Source organism: Brienomyrus brachyistius, chromosome 4 (genome assembly GCF_023856365.1).
Source record: "Brienomyrus brachyistius isolate T26 chromosome 4, BBRACH_0.4, whole genome shotgun sequence".
NCBI lineage: Eukaryota > Metazoa > Chordata > Actinopteri > Osteoglossiformes > Mormyridae > Brienomyrus > Brienomyrus brachyistius.
The window spans coordinates 6,480,876-6,506,117 of record NC_064536.1 but is presented as its reverse complement, the minus strand read 5'-3'; the positions used below and the strand labels follow the sequence as shown (position 1 = coordinate 6,506,117).

The 25,242-nt window shown below is 52.2% G+C and overlaps 1 protein-coding gene across 1 annotated transcript in view; it reads left to right on the top strand.

Moving 5' to 3' along the window:
• LOC125739850 (histone-lysine N-methyltransferase 2C-like) overlaps positions 1-25,242 on the top strand; it is a 67,741-nt gene that overhangs the window by 17,474 nt on the left and 25,025 nt on the right. Inside the window, 25 exon segments of the mRNA XM_049010369.1 lie at positions 1,070-1,241; positions 1,710-1,824; positions 2,901-3,076; positions 3,952-4,097; positions 8,731-8,814; positions 8,929-9,659; positions 11,488-11,607; positions 13,371-13,487; positions 13,901-14,005; positions 14,391-14,495; positions 16,058-16,239; positions 16,385-16,549; positions 16,783-16,892; positions 17,049-17,144; positions 17,223-17,435; positions 18,421-18,549; positions 20,444-20,563; positions 20,725-20,852; positions 21,617-21,806; positions 22,415-22,519; positions 22,639-22,695; positions 24,065-24,202; positions 24,511-24,543; positions 24,623-24,736; positions 24,938-25,088. Coding sequence (XP_048866326.1) covers positions 1,070-1,241; positions 1,710-1,824; positions 2,901-3,076; positions 3,952-4,097; positions 8,731-8,814; positions 8,929-9,659; positions 11,488-11,607; positions 13,371-13,487; positions 13,901-14,005; positions 14,391-14,495; positions 16,058-16,239; positions 16,385-16,549; positions 16,783-16,892; positions 17,049-17,144; positions 17,223-17,435; positions 18,421-18,549; positions 20,444-20,563; positions 20,725-20,852; positions 21,617-21,806; positions 22,415-22,519; positions 22,639-22,695; positions 24,065-24,202; positions 24,511-24,543; positions 24,623-24,736; positions 24,938-25,088 — 3,802 coding nt within the window.

Below are 25,242 nucleotides of genomic sequence, written 5' to 3'. Positions count from 1 at the left end.
CGCAGCCTGTGTCTCACAGTCAAGGTGGGTAACTTGAGATCCCTGCCTGCCACACTGATCCGATCATGCTCTCCCAGTTCCACCTTATCTGAACTCCGTGCGTGTATGTATATTTGTAATAATGTGCTTGCAGCAGGATCACATGTATCTTATTTAGGAATTTACCCGAAACAACAATTGCTTTTTTCAAATTCGGCTGGTAGGGGGCTATTAACTCTGTATAACTCGGGGCAGCTATGAACTCGGCGGAAAACTGCACTCCGCATGCCTGCACCTCGTCTAATAATTCTGTATAACGGGACACTTCGCTGGGGGTTATCCCTTCACTTCTCAGTGTGAGAAACACAAGGTGTAGCGTGTGAACGCGTGAACTGCTTCAAAGGTGTATGTCTTACTGTCAGTGCATGAGATTTGAGAGCCCTGGTGATAGCAGTGGTCTGTCAAATCAGCTTTAGCATTAGCGTTAGCATGGACCCATCATGGTTAGTGATAGCACTGATCTGTCAGATCAACTTTAGCATTAGCGTTAGCATGGACCCATCATGGTTAGTGATAGCACTGATCTGTTAGATCACTTTAGCATTAGCGTTAGCATGGACCCATCATGGTTAGTAATAGCACTGATCTGTCAGATCAACTTTAGCATTAGCGTTAGCATGGACCCATCATGGTTAGTGATAGCACTGATCTGTTAGATCACTTTAGCATTAGCGTTAGCATGGACCCATCATGGTTAGTAATAGCACTGATCTGTCAGATCAACTTTAGCATTAGCGTTAGCATGGACCCATCATGGTTAGTGATAGCACTGAGCTGTCAGATCAGCATTAGTGTTAGCCAGCGTTGGTGTTTACCACCACTCAAATCATGCATTGGCCATGAACAGTCACTACCTGTGGTTTTCTGAGTAGGGCCTCGGAAACAACAATCCCACCCCTGGCGCTAACATTAATTAGCATTCGCATTTAGCGTTAGCACAAATCAGTGAAACCAGGGTGTTAGCATGAACAAACGATGCAGCTCACTGTCCCTTGACACGTGTCCCCATGTCTGTCCCCACTGCCCGCAGCCAAGGAGCAGGCCAACTGCGCGGTGTGTGACAGCCCCGGCGATCTGCATGACCAGTTGTTCTGCACCAGCTGTGGGCAGCACTACCACGGCGTGTGCCTGGACGTGGCCCCCACCCCGCTCAAGCGGGCCGGCTGGCAGTGTCCTGAGTGCAAGGTGTGCCAGACATGCAAGTGAGTCCCGCCATGACCCATCTGTGGAGCGGGTTTAACGGCGGGGGCGGGGGTGTGGATGACAGTGTGGTCAGGGAGCCCCAGCCCTGTTTATCGAGGTGTAACCCAAAGCTCAGAGGCTGCCCTGGAAGGCGAGAGCTGAGCCTGCATCAGCAGGGGATCTGAAACCGGTGAACACTCTGAGAGTGCTGGCCCGTGGGTGTGAGGTTTTCGCGTCTCAGTAGACCGTGGCGCTCCTGCGGCTTCCTGGCTGGGCCGCACCCCCACCCCCCCCCCACGCAAACTGAGTGGCATGATAGGGGTTGGAGCCTCAAACGGCCATCCGTGGGCAGGGCCTGGCAGAGGTTGGAGCGGCGTGGCGGCCGCCCCCTGCGTGATTCACCCGATTGTGAAAGTGTCGATATTACAAATAGTCACCCGAATAGCGGCTAAATGAAGGATAACCATCTGAGATCGGCTTCCTTTCAGAAACCCGGGAGAAGACAGCAAGATGCTGGTGTGTGACATGTGTGACAAAGGCTACCACACCTTCTGTCTGCAGCCTGTGATGGAGTCCATCCCCACGAATGGGTGGAGGTGTAAGGTACGGGGCGGCAGAGCGGGTGGGGGGGAATGTAACTGCTTTTGTTGTTTTTCTGAGTCTCTTCCTTTAATAACGCCCCCCACCCGCGCTCATTATCGGAAATTGCAGCGTGCTCTGGTGCTGTTGCTGAAGCAAATGGGTCAGGGAGGGTCGAGGGGGGGGTCATGCACCTGCTGACATCTTCATAGGTGCGCTGGGCGTCAGCGACGGGCTGTTTCCTCCTCAGGCAGAAGAAATAGCTGTACCTGTTTCTCTATTTTCCCTGTAATGAAATTGCTTCTTCTCCTCATATTCTTACGATTATTTTTTAATGGAGCTCGTACCACACGTCTAGTCATCGCCGTCTATCTGAAACACTCCCCCCCACCCACGTCTCCCCTCCCCCCCAGCTGAGCAGAGAGAATAGCAGAGAAGGCGAGGGGGAGGCCTGGTCCAAAACGCAGGGATGAGAATGGAGATGTTGGCTCAGCGGTATGGTGGGCGGAGCTCCAGGCTGTGTGTGTGTGTGTGTGTGTGTGTGTGTGTGTGTGTGTGTGTGTGTGTGTGTGTGTGTGTGTGTGTGTGTGTGTGTGCGTGTGTGTGTGTGTGGGAGGGGGGGTGGAGTCAAGGCTGCCCCCGCCTCCGCCCCCGTTTAGAGCCCCTGATTAGCAGCTCGCCCCGGGCCGTCCTGTAATCAATCCCTGTCCGCGCGCTTCGCCTGGGAAAACAACCACCGCTGCCAGAGCAAATTAAGTCATTCTAAGCCATCCGCGGACTGCTTTAACTGCGACCGCCAGTGGGGGGAGCGGGCCAGAGTTCAGGCGGGACAGACCATTTTCTGTGGTGCATGGGGGCCACCTTGGCGTGACTCCAGTAGCCTGTTGTCAGTCCCCGCAGCTGCCAAGACGACTCCTTCTGTCATCTTGCTATATGGGTGACTTCCAGCTCCTGTACAAGGAGGAGGGCAGGGCTGGATTGTTTCGGAGCATTCCGGACTGCTGATGATGGGAGAAACGGCTCGCGCCAAGCCACGCCTCGGATGTACGGGACATGCTGGGGCATGTGGTTAACAGCGCCCCCTTTCTTCCTCTCCACAGTACTGCAGGGTGTGCGTCCAGTGTGGCACCAGGACCAGTTCTCAGTGGCACCACAACTGCCTGCTGTGTGAGGGCTGCTTCCAGCAGCAGGACCCGACGGGATCCTGCCTGGTCTGCGGGAATGCTGGGAACCCAGAGCTCCAGAAGGATGTGCTGTCCTGTCACCTCTGCAAAAGGTACGAGGCCCCGCTGTGCTGCGTAACTGCGACGCCTCCACTCCTCCTCCATTACTCGGCTCGCGGCGTTGTTTAGTTGTTTATGTCACCATGGATATGCTCCCCCCCCCCCACGTTCCACATCTCCTGGGGGTCTCCCCACACAGATCATCCGTTCCACTGTTTAGCCGGGTTATCCGCTCTGCGTGACCCGCTCGTTTTCACGGGCTGATGCGGGCCCCGGTCCGATCCTGGGATTCCCGGCTGATGCGTAGAATTATCACGGTGAGCCCAGTGTGACAGCAGAACCCGACACACCATAAACTGGGCTCTAATTTTACCCATTAAGCCTTTCAAATAAAGATGAAACGATGGAGATTGAATTAGTCTCTCTAAATTCCTCCGTGGAGTATGATTGTGTGTGAGCATTTGTGTGTGTCTGCCCTGTGATGGACTGGCACCCTGTCCAGGGCAGACTCCTGCCGCCTGGTACACTCTCCAGCCCCTTACAAGGATAAACTTATTTGGATGGACGGATGAATGGATGATAGGGAGTTTGGACGGATGAATGAATGACAGGGAGTTCGGACGGATAAATGATCGATAGGGAGTTCGGACGGATGAATGAACGATAGGGAGTTCGGACGGATGAATGAACGATAGGGAGTTCGGACGGATGAATGAACGATAGGGAGTTCCAGTGTTCTGCACTTTTTTTGTATTCCCACGTTGCGTAGCTGTTTTTAACTCTGTATTCCGTTTGCCGCGTGTGTCTCTCTCCTGACTGCTCCGGCATTTACTGGCCATGGGGCAGAATCCACTTCCTCTCCCCCAACCCGTGGCCATTAGGTGGGGGTAACTCTTCAGATGAGCAGCCCCCTCCTTTGCCCTTCTAGGTGGCTCCACCCGGAGTGCGAGCAGCCGGCCGAGAGGGACGCAGAGGCCCCGCAGAGGGAGGGGTATGTCTGCGCAGACTGCAGGCAGGCAGAGCTGGATGGCGCCCCGGAGGAGGGGGCCCATGCCGTCACAGAGGCAGTGCCAGGTAAGCCTGCGGGCAGGAATCGGCGCAGCTCGGCTCGGTTCCGCCGTTATCGCCGTCTGGCCCGGTAGGCTCGCGTTTGCTCAGCAAATTAAATACAGATGAAAGGAGCCCGCCGGCCTCTTGCGGAGCGAGATAACACCGGCGCTGAAACAGGCCACCGCCGTGCTGGATTCGCCAGCAGGCCCCAAGGGCCAATTAATCCGCGGCAGACGAATGGCAGTCGGAATACAATGGCGGCCGAAAACCTGCAGCCAAACGGCCGTGTCTGAAATGCCAGTGCCCATGAATGAGGCCTGATTAGCACTGCGGCTTCTTTCACTGCAGCTGGGTGGTTTTCTGTCTGCCCCACCCTCCCCACACCTTATTATCGGGGGGGGGGGGGGGCGCTCTATCGCCGAAGTCGGCCACGATTGCGATGATCATTTCTCTCTTAACATTTTTTTTGTTGCAGTCGGCGACTGTTTAGTGGGGATCCGAACAAATGTTCCATCAAAGTGTTTGACCTAGTCGGAGTGCGTGGGGGGACAATGGGGGAGTGGGCGAAGGGGGGGGGGTGGGGGTGGTGGAGAGAAATCTGAGCTCCGTGCCAACCTCGAAATTTTTATTGCGATGAAAACTCCCAGAATTAGCAGGGGTCCGCGCGCGGCTTGCTGTAAACACTCCTGCGGTTTCACTGGCGCGGGATCCTCCTTCCCTGCCTGCATTTCATTTTCTGCTTTGCAAATTAAGAGCTTTTTGGCCGGCGCCGGGACGTGTGTGAAGAATGATTATTCACAGTGCTTAGCCCCGAAATATCAAATGCCGGCTCGAATTTGGATCCACTTCCCGAAATGACAGAAGTATTAAATCTGACTCCAGCTTTTCCCAGACTCCCAGTAACAGGTACCATATTTCTGTGGACTTACTGGGATATCCTCGCGGGGTGACAGCTTTACCTCTGCACTGGAGGGCTCCCGGCTCATCGGGCCCTAATTGAGGATCAGATCAACAGCTTAACTGGCATTTGATAGGTTCATGTTTGTTTTGACGACAAGGAGCGTCTCACGGTCGTGTGGATCAGACCGGAGCGCTGTCGGTTTTCCGAAATGCCTCGTGAGGAGTAATAGGTCCCTGGAGCACCCAGAACCAGATGGTGCAAAAAGAGGAGGAGAAAAAAAACGAGAAGAAAATCCATCTTCCTTCTGAGTAATTGAAGCTCCTCCAGGCTGCTCTCTGGAACGGTACACTGTTGTTTGCAGTGATTTCAGGCGCTGTGATCCCCGTTGTTAGCGTCCCGAGCCCTGAACACACCCAGAGGTGACAGATCGATCCACGACCAGCCGGGCAGTTTGGAGTTGGTTTAGTGACCCCCGCTGTTGTTTCATTCCTCAGGGTGGGGGGGGTGCGGGCATAGAGCCTGTCCAAGACTCTCCACCTGTTTTCACAAAATGCACACACACATACACCCAAACGGAACAGTGATACTTTATTAACCCCCATGGAGAAATTGTCCTTTCTTGCCCCCCCCCGACACACAGACGCATATGCAAGACAGAGCAAGTTTGGGGGTCACAGCACAGGGTCAGCCAGCGTGCAGCATCCCTGGCCCTGGGAGTAGAACCGGTGTCTCTCTGGTGACCTTAGAGTCCTAACCCACTGTATAACACACCACCAGGCATGTAGTGAAGTAGTATAACAAGTTTGAACCATCCACCCCTCCCCCCCCCCCCTTTGAAATTTCTTATTTTTTACCGATCAGGCACATAGCCTGGTAGTAAAATTACGGGTTTGAATCCCTCTCGAAATTTGCTTCAGCCCCCTGGATGGCAAAGGCGGGGGGGGGGGCTGTCAGTAGTGTTGCCAGACCCCCTGAAAAATTTCTTTCTGGCTAGAGAATTGCGCACTACCCCCGTTGTGCGTATAAGGACAAAAGTGCATGCTGGTACCGAAAGTTATCACCTTCAGTAGCGAGCGCGAGGCAGCCATTAGCCTCCGGTAAGGCCGCGCTTCACTAGGCCACCTGATCACGGTTTAACCCAGAGGATCGTTTAATTCCCCCTCACTCACCACCAGACCCTTACTCGGCAGTGTCCTCAGTATGCATAGCCCCTCTCCTCCCACCCCCATGGTGTTTTGATTCCCCGGGCGTGGTGGATGTCCCTGGAGTCACCGACACCCCTCCAGCTCCGCAGGTAAACGGCCAGGAGCAGCAGGCATCGGGTGTCAGAGGATAATGGGTCGTCAGCCGGCCGTGCGATCGGCCCCGACTCCCGGGATACACACAGAGCCGGCTTTGCAGATCCGGACGTCTGCTGCCCGTTGAGCGCGGCGCCCTGCCCTGCCGCGTAGCCGCAGGCCTCTCCGTCACACTCGCTCCGTCCCTGTCGAACGGCGCTTCAGCCACCTCAGCTACCACAGCCTTCATCTCATCTTGGTGGCTTCGGCTCACATTTTTTGTCGAATCCTCTGCAGAGTGTTTTTTTTCCCGTGGGGAGTGGGGGGGGGGGGGGGGGCTGAACGACACACGTAGACACGCACGAGAAAACACGCACACACTGGGCTGGTCTGTATCTCGCAGGAGACGGAGGATCATCTGTGAAAGTAGCTGCATCTAAATCCATGTATACTGAGATCCGACTGAGCCAGTGTGCTAACTGAGGTGGGGGGGGTGGGACGTGGAGCTGGTGCAGCGATGGGCCTGGGGCACCGCAGGGGCTTCTGGGTCACACCGCCGCAGTGCTCCGCCTCCACGCTCCCCCGTCACCCCCTGCGTTTGGATGGTGACGAACATTCTTAGTTACCTGGAATAAATGAAGAGTCACGTGTCACTGAGCACGGAGTAGCTGCGATAAACACGGCACATGGCTGGTGGGTTGGGTTTGTGCTCGTTAACTGACCCCCCCCCCCCCCCCAAAAGAGCAGAGCTGCTTCTTTCAGCTTCAGCGGAATGTCAGCGAAGCCTCTTTGTGGCTCTGAGGGCAGCTGCTGTGGTCTGTGAGGGAGGCGTGAAACTATTCAGACTACACCCTGCTGGACCCCCCTGCCCCCGCAGCGACCCCCTCACTGGATGTTCGCTATCATCATCTTGCACCCGGCACTTGCGATGCCGGAGCGCCCGTCCTCTGCCGGGCCTACCAGCGCTGGGCCTGACTTCATGTTTGCCCCTCAGCCTGAAATGGCAGTAATGTAATCCCACAGGCGCGATCTCACAGAGACTCGCACTGCGACGAGCCGAAATGCGGCCCCTGTCCGTCCGAAAGCCAGCCCCCCCACCCTCCCTCTTTTAATTATTTATCACATTTTGGAATCAGAATTTCTTATTTTCGTTTGAGTCCGTCTTTCAGGTTACCTGCAGACGCAGTGAAACAGTTTTATTCATGTGAGATTCGCATGAGGTCATCGAGGGGACAGCGTACCCACGGACACCCCCCCCCAGGAATGACGTCTGACGTGTGAATTAATGCGTGGCAGGCCTGGTAGAGTGACTCGCTGAGCTGGTAGTTGGGGGGGGGGCAACTGGGTAGTTGGGACACACCGAACACGAGCAATCAGCGGCCGTTTGACCTTTATGTCTCTGGGATTACATTTGTCACCTTGTCGGCCCTCGTTTATTTTCCAGGAGGAGTACCCGAGCTGGGGGGGGTGGGGGGGCACTGTGGGTTTTTTTTTTTTTATATCAGACCCCCCCTCCCCCCTCCAAGATCAGCAGCGTTTGAGACCTACATCGCCATGGCAACACCTCGCTCAGGCGTGCGGGGTAAATCACAGCTAGCAGGAGGCGCTGTCGGGGAAGGAGGAGCAGAAGTTGACCCCCACCCGAGTCCAGAAACGGGGTTGCCTTTAATTCCAGGAGCGTGGTCACTCACCCATGACTCCATCATAGAGGATGGACAGGGGGTGCAAATTTACTCTGCGACACCGCGGTGGCGTGAGCGTTTACGGAGAGTTCATGGAGGCCTGCCCGGTCCGCTTCCTGTGACTAAAATCAAACAGGTAACTGTGTGTGGGCCTTTCAGCCGAAGTCAACCAGGCTGTCAGACACAGCTTCTGACCTTCTCCTGCGGGAGGCGTTAGCACGCACACGTCACCCGAGGAACCTGCGACTCGGAAGAATAATGATTTGTCCGTCCTCTGCAAGCTGCCTCGGTGCACGGAGGCCTGAGTCACCGTAGGGAAGGATTTAGCACGAGGAGGAAATGTTTATTGTGAGAAACGGATAATTATCTTCACCTGGGGGACTTATTGGTTATTGTTAATTAATTCATCACATTCGTTACGGGGTTTTTGAAGCGTTTCGCTGGAGATGTATATGTTGTTTTTAATTTTTCTTTGCAGTTTCTGGTGGGGGGGGCAGTGGGGTTCATGAATTAAAGATGGCCCTCCCTGAGCACGGTCACTGCGCTTTTAAAGGCGGGTGTGCATGTCAGGCCCCTGCGCACGGCCTGGGGCTCGCATTAATGCCGCGTCCTGCTGAAACACTCTAACAGACCTTTCCTTCTCCCCCATTTACATTTAATTCACACACACCCTGCCTCATCTTAAAAATTTAATTCAGGTTATTTCTTTCTTAATCGAATTAATTTACAAATGCGCGCTGAATCACTTTACCGGCAGTATTATGTGACCGGGCTTTCGGTCGACGTTCCTCCCCCAGCTGCAGATGTTGGCGGTGAGGCCGCAGAGGAGCGTGTGGAGGAGCGTGCGGCGGATGGAGGAGACCCGGAGGAGGAGGCCTCAGGTATGCGTCACGGTGGGCTGCGGGGGTCATGGTTTCCCCATGTGAGCATTTTTGCAACTCGCCTGGGTCTCAGTATGGCTGACGCCCGCTGCTGCGTCTCGTTCCCTCCCTCAGCTGTTCTACTGGCCCCGGAGATCGATGCCCCAGAGGTTCCGACGTCACCGGCGCCGGTTGTGGTTTCCGTGGAGCCGGAGGCAGCGAGCCCTTCCATGACCCGCAAGGACGAGTGCTCCGACATCACGACTGGAGCCTCGGAACCAGAGGAGCCCATGGATTTCCCCCCCAAGGACGTGGGCGCCCCACCCCAGGAGGCCGAGCAGACGGCAGGGGCAGCCGAAAAGACTCTGGATTCTCCTACCAAAGAGACCAACTTGATTGCGGAAGAAACAATGGAGGTCTCTCCCACGGAACATTCTAGAATGTCTGGAATAGACCAAACGGCCGATTCCGGGGGCGAAAGGCCACCGCCGCCGGAGACTGTCGTCCGGATAGCGTCGGTATCCGCGGAGGAGGCCCCTCCTGGCTCAGAGCCCAGTCCTCCTTCGGAGGCGGACTGCGCTCCCACCAGCGAGCCGGCCCGCTTCGATTTCAGCCCCCCTGCTGAGGACACGCCTTCGAGGCCATTTGTGGCAGAGTCGGCATTGGGAAGTCCTGCCAAGGCGGCTCTGTCCCCACCGTCTGCGGAGGCCTCCCCCAGGGAGCCCCCTCCCAGCCAGACCACCCCCACTCTACTCGAGCAAGCCATACCTTCGACCACCTTCATCTCAATGACGCCTAAAATCGGCATGGGGAAGCCCGCCATCTCCAAGAGGAAGTTCTCCCCTGGAAGACCACGAGCGAAGCAGGTAGGTGGCCCATTTACTAAGCCCTGGACTGGGGGGTGGGGGGTGAGGTTGGCCTATGCGCCCCATGCTGATTAGCATTCCGAGGCTAACTCTGTAGATGGCATCGGTAGTTATAATATTTTTATGGTGTTTTGATTCCGTCAGTATGAAATTAATCATTAATTAAAGTAGGACAGCTTTGCCAGAGTGTGTGGAGAGCAGTGTGCACTCTCAACAAATATCGTCGGAGGGTGAAAATCGCCTCCGTCGCTTTGGTTTTGTAACCAGGAGCGCGAAGACGTCCTTTCGTGGACAATGTTATTTTCTGGTGTGACACCTACTCATACCCCTGAATCTTGTATTTTTATTCAAATTTTATGGTGTTAAGTGGCATTATAGTTGTGGTTCAGTTGGCTGCTGGGAATTTCAGGTCAGTTTGAGATGCCGTCTTGCTGATAAACAACGTAAAGCAATCAGAGACCCGGGTTCCATCGGCATGGTGGAGTCGGTGAAGCTGATTGGTGAAAAAAATGGTTCCGGATAACTGTGCCTGTCTGTCTGTCTGTCTGTCTGTCTGTCTGTCTGTGTCTGTCTGTGAGTGTATGATTGTGTGCGTCTGTGAGTGAGTGAGTGTCTGTGTGTGTCGGTAAGTGAGTGGATATGTGTCTGTGTGTCTGTCGGTGTGAGTGAGAATGTGTGGTATCTTGCTTCCGAATAGCTAATGGAGTGACATGTGTTAATGCTTCCCTCATGTGTGTCTGTGGTAGATCTGTCATTAGCCCTCCTGTCATTAGCCCTCCTGTCATTAGCCCTCCTGTCATTAGCCCTCCTGTCATTAGACGGGTGTCTGCAGGAGTATAATGTGTCTCCCCACTTGGGCTGAGGTTGGGGTGGCGTCTGCTCGCAAAACACCGCCCTCACCACAGAGCCGAAGGCCCCGCCCCCTTTGCCGTTAGCGCCGCCGGTTTTGTGGGTCCTGTGACAGAACCAGGAGCTCCGCCTTCCTGGAGTGTCGTAACCGTAGCAACCGAGATGCGAGAAACAAGCGGATCCCTGGCAATGTCGGCAGACGAGGGAAGCTGGGAATGGGCTTCCGGGAGAGTGTCCAAGACTGTCCAGCATTGCTTACGCGACGTTGCGTTCCTTCAGCTCTGTTTCTGTCCTCATCCCCTAGCATGTCCTCGCTGCACACGCCGCTGTGGCTCTCCCTGCTCTCCGCAACGGTGCCGCGGCACCCCCGCCTGCCCCTTTAAAAGCTTGGCCCCGCCCTCTTTCCCACGGCCTTGCATCTGTGTCCCGTGTGTTACTCAGCCTGTACTCGATAATACAGATATTTAGAGAACAGATACGTCCCACAGCCATTTTATTCATGTCTTTAAATGGATTTAAAAGATGAGCTTCATTTTGTGATGCGTTTATTTCCTCTGCCAAATCCATCCATACATGTCCATTGCATGGTTGTCATTGACATTATTTTATTTTCACGGTGTTGTTTGAGATGTGCTGTGAAACCTGTGCCGAAGGACCTGGCATCTTACATGGGAATGAGGCTCCCTACCTACTAATCAGATCAGCAACATGAGCTGTCATGTTATTGGCTGGTCAATTATGAAGTCCCACCCATTTTTATATGTACCTTGTGCATGTATGATGACCTTGATTTTTGCATGATTGTTCTGTATTGCACTACAGTCATTGCTGCATTGCTTGTTTTGTGTACTAATTTGCTACCCCCCCTACTTTTTGATCTTGGTTTGTCCCACTTAGCCCCCCCCCTTCCCCCCATGTTGGCTGTTCATTTTGTCTGGCTTCATCCCTCCTCCCCATTCTCTCATCCGCTGTGCCGTAGGGAGCATGGAGCACCTATGGCAGTGTGAGCTCACCGTCGTGGTCCCCGGACCGCTCGGACGGGTGGGACGCCCCAAAGACGAGGCAGGGTCCCGGCTCGCCTCCCTGGAGCATCAGAGTGGTAAATGGCTGGCCGGGGGTGGGGTGGGCGGGAGGGGTGCACTCAGGAAGGATGGGGGGGGGCGGGTTTTGGTTCACGCAAGCCGGTTCTGATGAGATGTACGTCCCGGAAACGGCTGATGGCTGAAACCTCGGCTCTGCTGATGTGACATGACGTGTCTGGCCTGATGGCCCATAATAGTAGCCCATAAAAGGCTCACCGAGGGGGCAGAGGTCATTCAGAATTACAGCCATTATCCGAAATACTGGCCCCTGATTACCGATCTTGCTGTGCAGACTAAATATTCATTCCAGCTGGTTTAAGTGGCCCGGGGGCCCTTTGTCAATGGGACATTTAGCTGGAAGGGTGCTCACCTGCTACATCATACTAGCTGACAGCATGGATCCAGGACGAACCTCCATTAACAGAGGACTCTCACCCATGCGTAAATAAGCCTGTGTGTCAGATCAGCCATCAAGAGCGGCCCTCCTACGGAATGTTCCGGAGAGGCTGTGCAGTGCCTGGCCCAGGCAGATCGCGTGTAGAGTGATGGTGGTCACCATACTCTGGGGTCAGGGGCTGCAGCTTCTGGAGATGTGTCTGGGGTGTTCTGTTGGGTAATCAACCTGCCATTTTCTGAGGGGGTGGGGCCGCGGGGATGGTTGGGGGGTGCGTGGCATCGCCAAACCGAACGATCATTCATCCCCCGAGCAAACAGGCCTTTGTTTGGCTGTTATGAATCAATTGTGATCTCAATAACGCTTTAATTCCCCGGTATGAATGCGGCCCGCAGAGGCACCGCGAGTCCTTTTGTTGAGCGCTCCTTTGTTCTGCGATTTGATAGGCTCATTCTGGGGACTTTTAGGAGTTTTAATTTCAGGGGAGAGCGGGCAGGAGAGCTATCGTATGCACAGCCCCGAAAAGCTGACGCCTGTCGTGAATTCGGCCACCAGGTTAGGGGGGGAGGGCGCTTTAAACATTTAGTTGCCCTTTTCTGCATGACCATGCAAACAGGTTTGTTTGTTTTCCCCTGTGTTTGTTGTAATAGCCTCTGATTCTTTCCCTCATTGTTCTGCCCATGTCTGCCGTAACCGGATCTCTTCCGGACAACATGCAAGCCAGTCGCTTAGTCACGGTGGTGTTGGGTGTTGAGGATAATGCAGGGTTTTACGTAGAAGGCGATCTCTCCGGAAGGCTCTGTCATTGCAAGGGATGGATCGTAGGGGGTCGTTACTTCCAACGCCTTGTCAAAATGCCCCAAACTAATTTCATTTTTTTTTTCCACACTCAGCTCTTATGCAAGAGGGTTACGTGAATTAGCCAGGTGTTCGGCTCAAAATTCACTCGTATTTTTTTTCCCGTCGACAGACATCTCTATAAGTACCAAGAATAAAGAGTGCAATGTATTGCAGAAAAAAAACGAAATACAACAAACAGCATAAAAATTACAGTATATGTAATACGAATAGAATAGTGTGCAAGTAGGATAGCAGCATGAAGATAAATGATAAAAAAAGAGATGGGAATGTGCGTCTGCTGAAGGTTTAAACGTGGCACTGTATAAATGTTCAAAAATAACTACATACATTGCAAAAGGTGTAATGAGTATATCAAATAAAAGTGTAAAAGTATGCCTATTAATATGTTCTGTTGGTTATGTTACGATAAAGGTGCTTCAGCTTATTCATAAGGTCTTGCGTGAAGGTGGGTGCCTCGGTTTTGGGTGGGGGGGGATGGGGCATGGCGGTGTCATCCGGAAACACTGGACATTTCACTCCCCGCAGGGACGAGGATCTGGCTTCCCGGGAAAGAGGAGGCCTCGGGGGTCGGGCCTGTCCGGGAGAGGAGGCCGGGGCCGCTCCAAGCTAAAGAACGGCGTTGCCCCCATCGTGGCTCCTGGGGTATGTCTCCTCAGCTTCTCCAGGGTGTCATTTCAAGGCCACGTCGGCTGACATGCTGCCCTTACGTAACTGGGGGTGAATGAAGTGGGCGGGACTTAAAGTGCCGCCAATCATCAGCAGTGTCGGCTCACTTCCTGTTGAATCCAGCACCACGGTTCTTAGCAACCTTTCATCAATAGTGTTACGCCTTCTTAAAAGTCTTAGGCCTCGTTATTAATTACCGGATGGGGGGGCGGGGGGGGGGGGATATTAATGAATAACAGGGTTAAGTAAGTTCCATTGGGAGGTAGCGGCACTCGATTGAACATTAATAGCATGTCGCCGTTAGCCTAGCGTTTAGCGTTACAGTTGTGTGAGAGCTGACGCATTTGCACGCCCCCCCTGGTTATGCGGCTGGCTCTCTGCGGGCCCAGGTGAGCATCCCGGAGACAGTGTACGTGGTGAAGGAGGAGGAGGAAAGCGCCATGCACAGCACCATGGTCATGTTCTCCAGCAGTGACGGCTTCACCCTCAAGCAGGTGGGTCTCCCCTTCATAAGTCCCTTTCATTTTGGTGCCCGAGGGGCCGTGATTCTTGGAGGCAGCGCGGGGGGGGGACGAGCCGGTGCCTGGGGGAGGGAGTGGGCGGCGGTCTTACAGGTGAATCGACGACCACGGAGAGGGAATATAGTGTTTATATCTAATGTAGCATCCTCTGCAGTCTGTGTCCTCCTTCCTGTAGGTAGTTCTGCTCCCTCGCAGTCTAACTCCTGCCTTGGGGTCTGTTGTTCACAGCCTACTGGGGTCTGATTCTGTATCAGTGTTTTCCTGCTGCATGCAGATGTGTGTGCGTGTGTGTGTGTGTGTGTGTGTGTGTGTTTCTCCTGACAGGAGTGGGCCGCCTGACCCCTCTGACCTCTTACAGGACATGTGCGTGGTCTGTGGTAGTTTCGGGCAGGGTGCTGAGGGCCGGCTCCTGGCCTGCGCCCAGTGTGGCCAGTGCTACCACCCCTTCTGTGTCAACATCAAGGTAAGACAGCACCCCCCCCCCCCCACCCCCACCCCAACCCAACCCCCACTTCCCGGACCAGACTCCTGGTTTTACACCCCGCTTACCTGGCTTTGGCGCCATGGCAACGCATCTTACCAAGCCTCCATTCCCCGTCTCTCTCCTGCCATCCCTCCGTCACGCAGTGAGACCTAAGCGGTCACTTCCCAGCAGGCCGTGCGGCGCCATCGTCCCCTCCAGCGAGGCTCTTAACGCCGATGGCTTTGCTAATTATCCAGCTGCGTGCACGGGTAAAACGTAAGCCGGATGAGTCGCTTTGGAAAAAGAGCGATTTAATAACATTATTATCGCACAATCGCAGGCATAAAGGCTGTGTTTTTAAGCTTGGGAGGCGCGAGACGAGCTTTTCGGGAGGTGCACCTGAGCGACACCCCTGCAAGGTGCCCTGCGTTAGCGTTAAGGGCCCTTTGAAGTGATGCGGAGCGCGTTAGTGGATTAAAAGGCCCAGCAAAACCCAAACCACGAGGCTCAGCTCAAGAGCACCGCTGATCTATATCAATTAACTCTGCCGCTTACCGTAAACACAGTGTTTCCAGGCTCGGGTAGCCATTCATGTGCTGGGCGTCTCATGAAGGATTACAGGAGCCGACCTTACGGCATATCTATTAATGTCTTTGTTTTCCTAAGCAGGATATGTGATTCTTATCTGCACAGGCGCGTTCGGCTGGATGGGGGCGGGTCTGAGTGCTTCTCCCCACTTTTGGTGTGTGTGCTGAACTGCTTCCCGTTTCCTGGAAGAAAAGTAATTTCTCTATGTCGCTCATACTGAGGACTGGAGCCTTGACGTTAGTCTTTTTTTTTTTTTTATCGCGTTATTAAAAGTTTTATCGTAGGAAAGACGTGCGTCGTAACCAGGTCTTAAGTGAATGAGTGAATGGCGCTATTTTTATTTTTTTTTACTTTCTGCATACCCTAGACCTGGTCAAGAGCCAAATAGCTATAAATGCTGCAGTTAATTATCACTAAGTTTTAAAGAGCTGCTGGGACCAGACCCGGCCTGAGGTGATGCAGCATGTGCCAGACCTGCCTAGAGCATCCCCTCGCTTTCATTCCGTTAGCCCCGCCCCCTCGATCACCCTATCACCACATCACATCCTCCTTTACCCATTCCATTAGCCCCGCCCCCTCGATCACCCTATCACCACATCACATCCTCCTTTACCCATTTCATTAGCCCCGCCCCCTCAATCACCTTCTCACCACATCACATCCTCCTTTACCCATTCCATTAGCCCCGCCCTCTCCATCACCTTCTCACCACATCACATCCTCCTTTACCCATTCCATTAGCCCCGCCCCCTCGATCACCTTCTCACCACATTACATCCTCCTTTACCCATTCCATTAGCCCCGCCCTCTCCATCACCTTCTCACCACATCACATCCTCCTTTACCCATTTCATTAGCCCCGCCCCCTCAATCACCTTCTCACCACATCACATCCCCCTTTACCCATTTCATTAGCCCCGCCCCCTATGTCTCTTTCTCATATCCATGGTCTGTTCCATCTGCCCCCATGCCAGATCACCAAGGTGGTGCTCAGCAAAGGATGGCGCTGTCTGGAGTGCACGGTGTGCGAAGCATGTGGACAGGCCACAGACCCGGGCCGCCTGCTGCTGTGTGACGACTGCGACATCAGCTACCACACCTACTGCCTGGACCCGCCCCTGCAGACTGTGCCCAAGGGCAGCTGGAAGTGCAAGTGGTGAGTCTCACACATGCACACGCGCACGTGCATCGCACGCCACGCCTGGCCAGACAAACTCTGAAATTTCGTTTACTGGATGCTGTCATTGCACTGAGAGAGCTCAGTACAGCACAGTAAATATGATTTTTTTCCCTCCCCGCAGGTGCGTTTCCTGTACGCAGTGCGGCGCCACAACTCCAGGACTGCGCTGCGAGTGGCAGAACAACTACACACAGTGCGGCCCCTGCGCCAGCCTGGCCACGTGCCCACTCTGTGCCCGTAGCTACTGCGAAGACGAGCTCATCATCCAGTGCCGCCAGTGTGACAGGTGGGCGGGCTGCAGCAAAAGGATTCGCATCGCAGGAACATTCCCCAGGCTGGGCGGTGATATTTCAAAGGGCGGAGTTAGTGTTCTGGGGGAGGTCCTTTAAGTTTGCTATTAGCAAAACTTAGCAATAACAGTGTATTATTGCACCCATGTTAACACTTCCTGCTGCAAAACGGCTACCTGCATTCTCCGCCTCCCTCACCCGCCTCCCTCACCACCTCACCCCTGGCCAGGTGGATCCACGCTTCCTGCATAGGCCTGAACTCTGAGGAGGAATTGGAGAACGCGCCCGACAGTAGCTTCGACTGTAGCACCTGCAGGGCACAGACGGCACCGTCCCAGGGTAGGCCGTGCCCCTGACCGTGGGTTCATAGTAACTGATTTACGTGTGGAGGTCGGTCTTTGGGTTTGTGGGCCAAAGCGAAGGCCTCACTGGTGTATGATGCCGTTAGTCTGAGAAGATGCCCTTCCGTTATGGTGTTCCTTACCTCTTCTGTAGTGCTGCTGCCCCCTCCCGTGCCCGCGACCCAGATCGTCACCGAACCGGTGGAGCCCATACCTGCTCCGCAGATCATGACCAAGACCAAGGAGCTTGGTAAAGCTACGCTCTGATTTCATGCACCCTCCCATCCCCCCATGCTGCCGAGTAACCATGGGCTTCGCCTGTCTGCAGAGCCGGGCCGGACGTACACCCAAGACGGCGTGTGCCTGACGGAGCTGGGCCTGTGCCAGCTGCAGAGCCTGGCGGGCCACGGGCCTCGGCGCCGGCGATCGAAACCCAAGCTGAAGCTGCGGATCATCAACCAGAACAGCGTGGCGGTGCTGCAGGCCCCGGCGGACCCGCAGTCCGAGCACTCCCGCGACGGGGAGCTGGATGAGAGCAGAGGTAGCTGTGGAAACTGATTTTCTTGAGCTCTCCGGTATGATGAGAATGCATGGACCAGTAGGGGTCACCTTTGGGTACACATGCAGGGTGCGTCCAGTCAATACAACGATACCCAGAACGGACGGCAGCATATTCATCTAGCGTTTTACAGTCACGCTTGTTCACGCAATCGTAGCTTAAGTTCTCTTGAGGTCGTGTGCAGGAGATGGGGGGGGGGGGGGGTAGGGGGTAGCTGGAAATAGCCGGCGAACCAAGGTGTATTTTAATGTGATCGTCTTCTCCCGCCTCTAAGTTGGTGCTGATTTGTTCCCGTGGAGAAAAGGGGATGGAGGGAAGTATTGGCGATAAAATTTAATGGGGGGAAATCTTTGAAAACCGCAGTTGGCAAATTGCAGTCTGGGCTTCCCAGTGAGATGAGCGCTACGGTGCTCGAGGAAATTATGGCCTGAGCTTCCCACCGACTGCTGTGCTCGGGGGGGATGGTGAAGCTCACAAAATCTTAACTGGAGAAACTGCTACCCCCCTTTGGCGCCCCCTATGGGTTAAATGTTAGACCATTGTTTCCCAACCTGGTCCTCGGTTGGGAGCTGGCAGGGAGCAAAAACGTGGACCGTCTGCGGGTCCCTGTGGACCGGATGGGGAAACACTGGTCTAGACTGTTTGGTGTTGAACTGTCTGTGTTGGATACAAGATGACCCTTCCGTGACTGACTTAGCTAAAGGTGAACGATGACCTAGACTTCCCAGAAACCTCACTGATTTTATGTCCAAATGCATCACGGTGATTCCAGAGTCAGAAAGTGTAGATCTCCGACGACAAAAAGCAACACTTGAGCATCTCTTAATGGCCTGTTGAGTTCTTCAAGACACCGATGATGTTGCGTCGTTGTTGAGCCTAGTGGATATAATTCACGTTACTGGAAGTGGGTGGGTGGGGGAAGGGGGCGATCACAGTTGTTTACCTGTCGATGCTGATCTGCCACTAGAGGGTGAACTTTTGGACTGTGATGGCAAGTCAGACTCCAGCCCCGAGCGGGAACCTGCTGATGAAGACTCCAAAGGGCCCGAGGGAGCCGACGGGGCCAAGAAGAGGAAGAGGAAACCGTACCGACCAGGTAGGGTGCCGGATGGGCACAGCTTCTTTGCAGAGGCATTCTGGGTAACGCCTATTGTGCGTATCGGCATGGGTTGCTAGTTAGCCATTCTGTAGATCTTCATTCTTCTGGCAGTGGCCCTGAATTAGGGCTTCCTTTGACCGTAATGAGAGGTAACCAAAAATGCAGTGGACTTGCAAATGATCGGTATGAGTGTCTATTTCCTGCGTGGCATGTTAAGCTCGACTAAGCCAGGCTTAGTCTTGCCGCTCAGTGTGGAGCACGCTAACTGTTTAAAGGGAAAAATCTGTAGAAGCTTCAGCCCTCCAAAAATTCCGACCAGGAATTTGTATTTATTAGTAGGTTTGATTGGCGTCTGTAGCAGCCAGGAAAGGCGATTCCCCCTCTAGCACAGATCATGGTTCGATTATCAGCGATAACATTCACCAGCTCTGAGCTAGATCATCTAATAGCAGAATGAAATGCATACGGTTTCCTTGGAGACAGTTGGGCTGAGTCAGCTGTATGGTATTTTTTCAGGTTTATTTTTTTCCTGAAATTGTTTATGTAGATTTGTAGATTCCAGTGACACACAATGTCAGGACTTTCTAATATTCAGAGGTAAATGAGTAACCTGTCTGCTAGGGATGAGCGAGTACAGCATTATCTGTATCTGTTAACCATATGAATTATCTGTATCTGTATCTGTACTCGGACTGGGCAGGGCCTAACCCGGAAGTGGGCGGGATTTAACCTGAAAGTGGGTTGGGTTGTCTTGAAATGGGCGGGGCTTTAACCGGTATGTTATTTTAAGCATGCAATTGATATGGGTTGATCAGAAATTGTTATATTTATTGCTGATTAGAAAACTATTTTACATGACAGCATCAGCATTGAGCTTCAGATCAGTGGTTTTGATCACGATAACAAACGAACTATATACAGAACAAGTTTTGCAACAATTGAATACAACACATGCGGTTGCAATTATGAAGTAAAATGTAATGAACAAGAGTTTTCATCTCAACATAACTTTCTTTTTTTAACTTTTAATTTTTCTATGATCAGTGTGATTTCTTTTGGTTCTTTTTTTTATTATTTCCACACCAGGTATGTGTGAGTGTGTGAGTGAGTAAGAGAGAGAGAGAGAGGGGGGGGCAGTGTGTGTGTGTGTAGCTTAATTTGTAATATTATTTACACCACAACTACCTTTATTTTTTTTTTATAAAATACAGCAAGAAAGTGTCACTCAGTGCGTAAAGTCAAAAAACTGGTTAGAGCCAGTAGACGGTTTAAAAAAGAAAAAAAAATCTCCGACAGGCAGAGACGCGAGTCGCATTCTACCAAGCACCACGTCTGAACAAACCCCACGTTTACCAAAACTCTACTGGTTAATAAGTAAGTACTACAAACCAAAGTAAAATTCAAACCTGAAGCTGAAGAAACCCTAAACGTTAACGGAAAAAACCCGCAAACCTGAGTGACTGAGGGGGAGACAGAGAGAGAGAGAGAGCGCTGTTCTCTTCTCGGTGTTCTGTGTGTGAGTGAGCAGAGCGGGACACAGCAACACAATAAATCTGTATGTGTGTAGGGGAGGGGCGCTGTGACTGGTCCATCACAGAACGCAGACACAGTCAGCTACCCAATGAGAATTATTATTCAATCCGAGCACAGATATTGACTCGTATTACTCGTATGATACTCGTACTCGTCAAAAGCGCTTTATCCGTACCGGATACTAGTTTCAGCCGAGTATCCGGCTCAACTCTACTGTCTGCTATTACAGCATGGCTGCTTGGAATCAATGCGGACTTGGTGGAAAGTTCTTTCTTCGCAAATTGTTGGAGCTTATTACGTATTCGGTCACATTGTGTGTGGTTGAGCTGATGTCCCGCCTTCTGATTGGCCACTGCAGGCATTGGTGGATTCATGGTACGACAGAGAAGTCGAACTGGCCAAGGGAAGAACAAACGCTGTCTTACCAGGAAGGATTCCTCAGGCTCTGTGTCTGAGAACCTTCTCGGCAAGGATGAAGGTGCGCACATCCCCCACCCCAGCTTCAGTCTTTGCGTTCACATCCACATGTTTCTAAAATCGATTAGTCGACCTTTGTTGTTTGAGGTGCTGCCATGACACGGAGTTTGTGGTACTCATGTGAGCTCCCTGTGTGACTGTATCCTCTTTCGGTCACTGAAGGTTGGACTGAGATGCCAGATACGCCAGTAGACGAGACTGCCCCTGGCTCCGAGGGTCTAGAAAAAGCTAAGAAGCGTTACAGGAAGCGCAGAAGCAAACTGGAAGAGGAATTCCCCTCGTACCTGCAGGTTCGATTGCCTTTGGGGGCGGGGTTTGCTGTGTTTATGCGAAAAGGCATGCAGGTTGATCTCTTCTGTTCCATTAATGGCCATCTGACAACGTCAGGCCAGGACGTTGGGGATGTGGCCGTGACCCACACAGCTGCTGAGTTTATGGGTTTAACCTGACAGATCCATACCGCAGAATCGGCAGTGTTTCTGAGATTTGTATACTGAATGGAGAATGTAGGGTTTCAAGTTCTCATTTGTCTCTGCAATGCAATGGATTATTCTTCTGCTTTTTTTAAAAGAAAAGACAGCTTGTTTCGCTTCAGAAATGAAAGAGGGAAGGTGTTTTGCACATACTCTGTCCATCACCTGTGTGAGCACACTACAGACTAGTATCTGTGTAGAGTTGATTAGTCATTGACAAAAAAACGTAATGATATGCACATCCTTTTTGAGCCCAGGTGGATGATGCGAGCTCATTAGCTTTAAACATCATCTGCAGTTTAGGTGATTCTGACATTGATATCTGGTTATTTTGATATTTGGTGATTTTGATATCTCATGATTCTGATGTCTGGTGATTCTGATATTTGATTCCAAAATCTAATGATTTTTGACATCTGATGATTCTGACATTTGATGATTCTGACGGCTGGCATGCGTTCCTTATGCGTGTCCCTCGTGAGTGTTGCACGGATGCGGTTTGGTTGCCGGGCCGCGATATCTGCGTCGCGTTTGTTTTCTGAGACGTTACCGTGGTTCATTGCTGCCCTGATCCCTCACAGGAAGCCTTCTTTGGGAAGGACCTGCTGGACAGGAGCAAGCAGAACCGGCAGTCCCTGGAGCCTGGGCTTTCTGACGACGACCGGGCTCAGTCCGACAGCAAGCCCGCCCACGCTGGCTTCCTGGACCGCCACCCGGGCCCCCTGCTCGGCTCAGCCGCCCCGCCCCTCTCTGCCAAATCCGGTCCTCTGCGTACGTACACGCCGAGATGGACACCCCAAAGACCTCACGTTACCACCACTTGCTAACCAGGCAGGCTTCAAAATATACAGCTGTTTAAATGGATAAAGTGTTCAATTGCTGATCTTTGTAAACATAAGCTATGCTAATGTAGTGATACCAAAAAAAAAATTCTAAATAATAATAACGATTCTGCTCGCCATCAGTGACCCGTTAGGCCTAATCACCCGGCCTGGCAGCAAAGCTAATTACCGTCCTCCTTCTATCTAATCAATTCTGAGTGGGAATGAATGAGCTCAGTCAGATCTACTGCCTCCGGGAGGTGACTTAATGGCACTGCTCTAGACACATCCAGCGCTCCCTGTATCGACAATACCGGCTCAGCAGTGCCCCCGGGGTCTCTCCCCAGCCTCCGTGATTCAACACAATGAACCATTTTTCAAAAATGTTTTGAATCATTCGTGCTTATAAAGGCCGCTGGATCGACTGTAGCCTTCCAGATTGCAGGGATACGCTGCCCGAGTGTGACTCCTGCAGAATTAGCCGCAGATTAGTGCCGAAAGCTAACGCACGATGTAAAAGCGAGTCAGCGGAACCGGCGTGCCTGTGTGCCTCCCCAGCCAGCACCGAGGACCCCTTGCTGGACCTGTCGGAGGTGCTGACCACGGACAACGACATCCTGGGAATGCTGTCGGGGGATCTGGTGAAGCCAGCCGAGCATCGAGGTGAGCCGTCGTCATGGACACGGGCCGTTGTCATGTCCCCCCCCCCCCCCCCCATGGTTTGCCATTGTCTGGTCCTACCTCTCCATCCACGCCATCATCACATTCACTGTTTTGTCCAGTTCCTCTAGGTCTTCATTTAAGCCGTTTCCAGGTCGAGAGCTGCACCTCTCCATTTGGTAAGGAATGAACCATGGCTTAACCATGGCTTAGTACCAGTGGCCCCAACCTCTCCCCCCCCCTCCCCTGCAGCACAGCACACCCCTGCATGTGCCCCAACCCCGCTCCAATCTCCATAGCGTCATTATGGTGTGTAGCAGTAGTCTAACTACTCTATTAATGTCCTTTCATGTGATAACACTGCTTAAATATGTAAATTGATCTGTGTGCGTACAATTTAAGTAATAATTCATCAGTCAGGTTTATAAATTCAGCCAGAGTTCATACTCTAGTACTCCTGAGTCGCTCGTTCAGGGGTCAGTGCTGACAAACGTCTTCCAGTGTGGCCCTAGTCTCTGACAGTACAATCTTGGTACTGTACTAATCACTGGAATTCCGTACACGGACAGAGCAGCACAGTGCCAAGGCTGCTGTTGGGGGCTCAGTAGTTTAATTTCATATAGGAGCATTAATTTAGTCAAAAATCTGAATATTTGATTGGCCTGTAAAATACAGCTGTAGCAGTTTAATGTCTAAAGCAGGTGCTGGTACTTGATCTCTTCATTAATTGCCTGCCTGAAACGTTTGTGTAACCAAGGCAGTTATCAGTTAATTTAGCGGATTAATAATAACTTTACTATTAGCTCACTAGTCTCTGCCGTACCCATGAAATTGACAGAATCAATCCGCTCTGTTTTTAATGATCCTTACTTATCGGAGTGACATGGTGTAATTTTCCACTCAGCTGAGCACTATTCTGCCTGCTCTGGCCTCCAAGTACCACAGCAAAGCAGAGGATGCATCAGTCTCATTAGGCAGCTGACGTTTTGACTCCCGTTTGTTTCCTGTATCTCTACATGGCAACCCTGGTGTGGATGGGTTGCCAGATCTTCTTTTCCCCAGTCTGGATGGGCTGTTGTTTAGCTGGTTCATATTTCTCCGCATGCATACTAGCCGACGCGTCTGCTCGCACGTTTATGATGCATTTGATACCATTGTGCGCCTCCGCAGGTATTACCGCAAGGTAATAAAACTACTACATACATGTAAATACGTATGTATGTGAGTGCAGACTTTCAAATTTCACACCAGCCAGCTGACCAAAGGCAACCCTGTGAGCTGGGTCTGAATTTGTGAAACACAGAGAGAAAGGGTCACAAACCTCACTGCTGTGGTATGTGTGCTGGGAATATCAGACTAATCATTCATATTGATATCATTAATAAAAATACATGCGCAAAGTGTGCGGCTTGCAACTATGAACATTTCCAGAGAGTGGATACACGAGTATTGCACTTGTGCAGAGCAAAAGTTTGAAAAAACCTTTATGAATCTGGTCAGGGGATGGATTTTAATACGTGCGTCTCCATCTGTGTGTGACCCTACTAGCTGGTCTGAGCATTGGCCCCCTTGCAGACGACTCTGCCACAGTCCCTCCGACACCCCCCGGGCGAGGAGCCCGACCTCTACCGGAGGAGCCTCTGGATGGGATTCTGAGTCCCGAGCTGGACAAAATGGTCACTGATGGTAAGGGTGGTTCATTCTCCGTATCAGTAATAAAGGCAGGTAGCCTTCTGTCCGTGCAGAAACATGCAAACTGCTGGAATATTGCAGGTGGTTAATAGCATAAATGTTAGTTTAATTCATATGGGAGTTCAGTGATGAGTAATGTGATGTCACACGTTTAGGCTTTAGTGATTTGTATAGCAGTTTGTGTTTCGACCCATATGCACAGTCTGGAAACACCGAAATTCCAAATGCCATCTTTTCTCCGTGATCTTTCTGATTTAAAACCTACTTATGAGGATTTGTTTTTTTTTTTTTTCCCGTCACAGGTGCGATTCTCAGCAGGCTTCAGCAAATTCCAGGTCTGTTGTCTTGGACTCTTGCATATTCTGTTATCAATTAGCATGTTACACCAGTAACCCTCGCCATTGACCCCTGTAGAGCTGGAGGGGAAGGATGTCGAAGACCTTTTCACAGCAGTCCTGAGTCCCAGCACCAGCCAGCCTCCTCTGCCTCAGGTGCCACCATCCTCAGCCATGCCGCTGTCAAACCCAGGTATGTTACTATCTTCGGTAATGGATTCAGTCCTTTTGAAAAGGATTTGTAAGTGGGGATTCATATACGTGCATACTGTTTATACTGATTTAATGCTATTTAAAATGCATAGAAATCTGCAATCCACTTTTGGGAGAAAGCGGATCTTGGTGCGCTTGATGCAGTGCCAGTGTTTTCACGCTGGCCTGTTTTTCCTTACAGGAAATGCCATTTTTCCACGCATGCCGATGATGAATGGTCTCATGGGACAGAACCCAAACTTCCCTCCAGTGTCTGTGAATCCTGGGAGAGGCGCGTGTGTCCCAAACACCTTTCCTCCTGTTCAGTGCCTGCCTTTCCACGATGGCATGAGGTGCTAATGTCTCTCTTGCTACCTTCGCTAGCTCGAGGTGTCTCATTTCTGCCGGCAGAGTAGAAGTGTCTCATTTCCTTGGGCATTTTGCGGCAGGCTTGAGCAGCCACCAGATAAGGGGTCTGGGGGGGTCTGTTTTGCATTTGCAATTTGT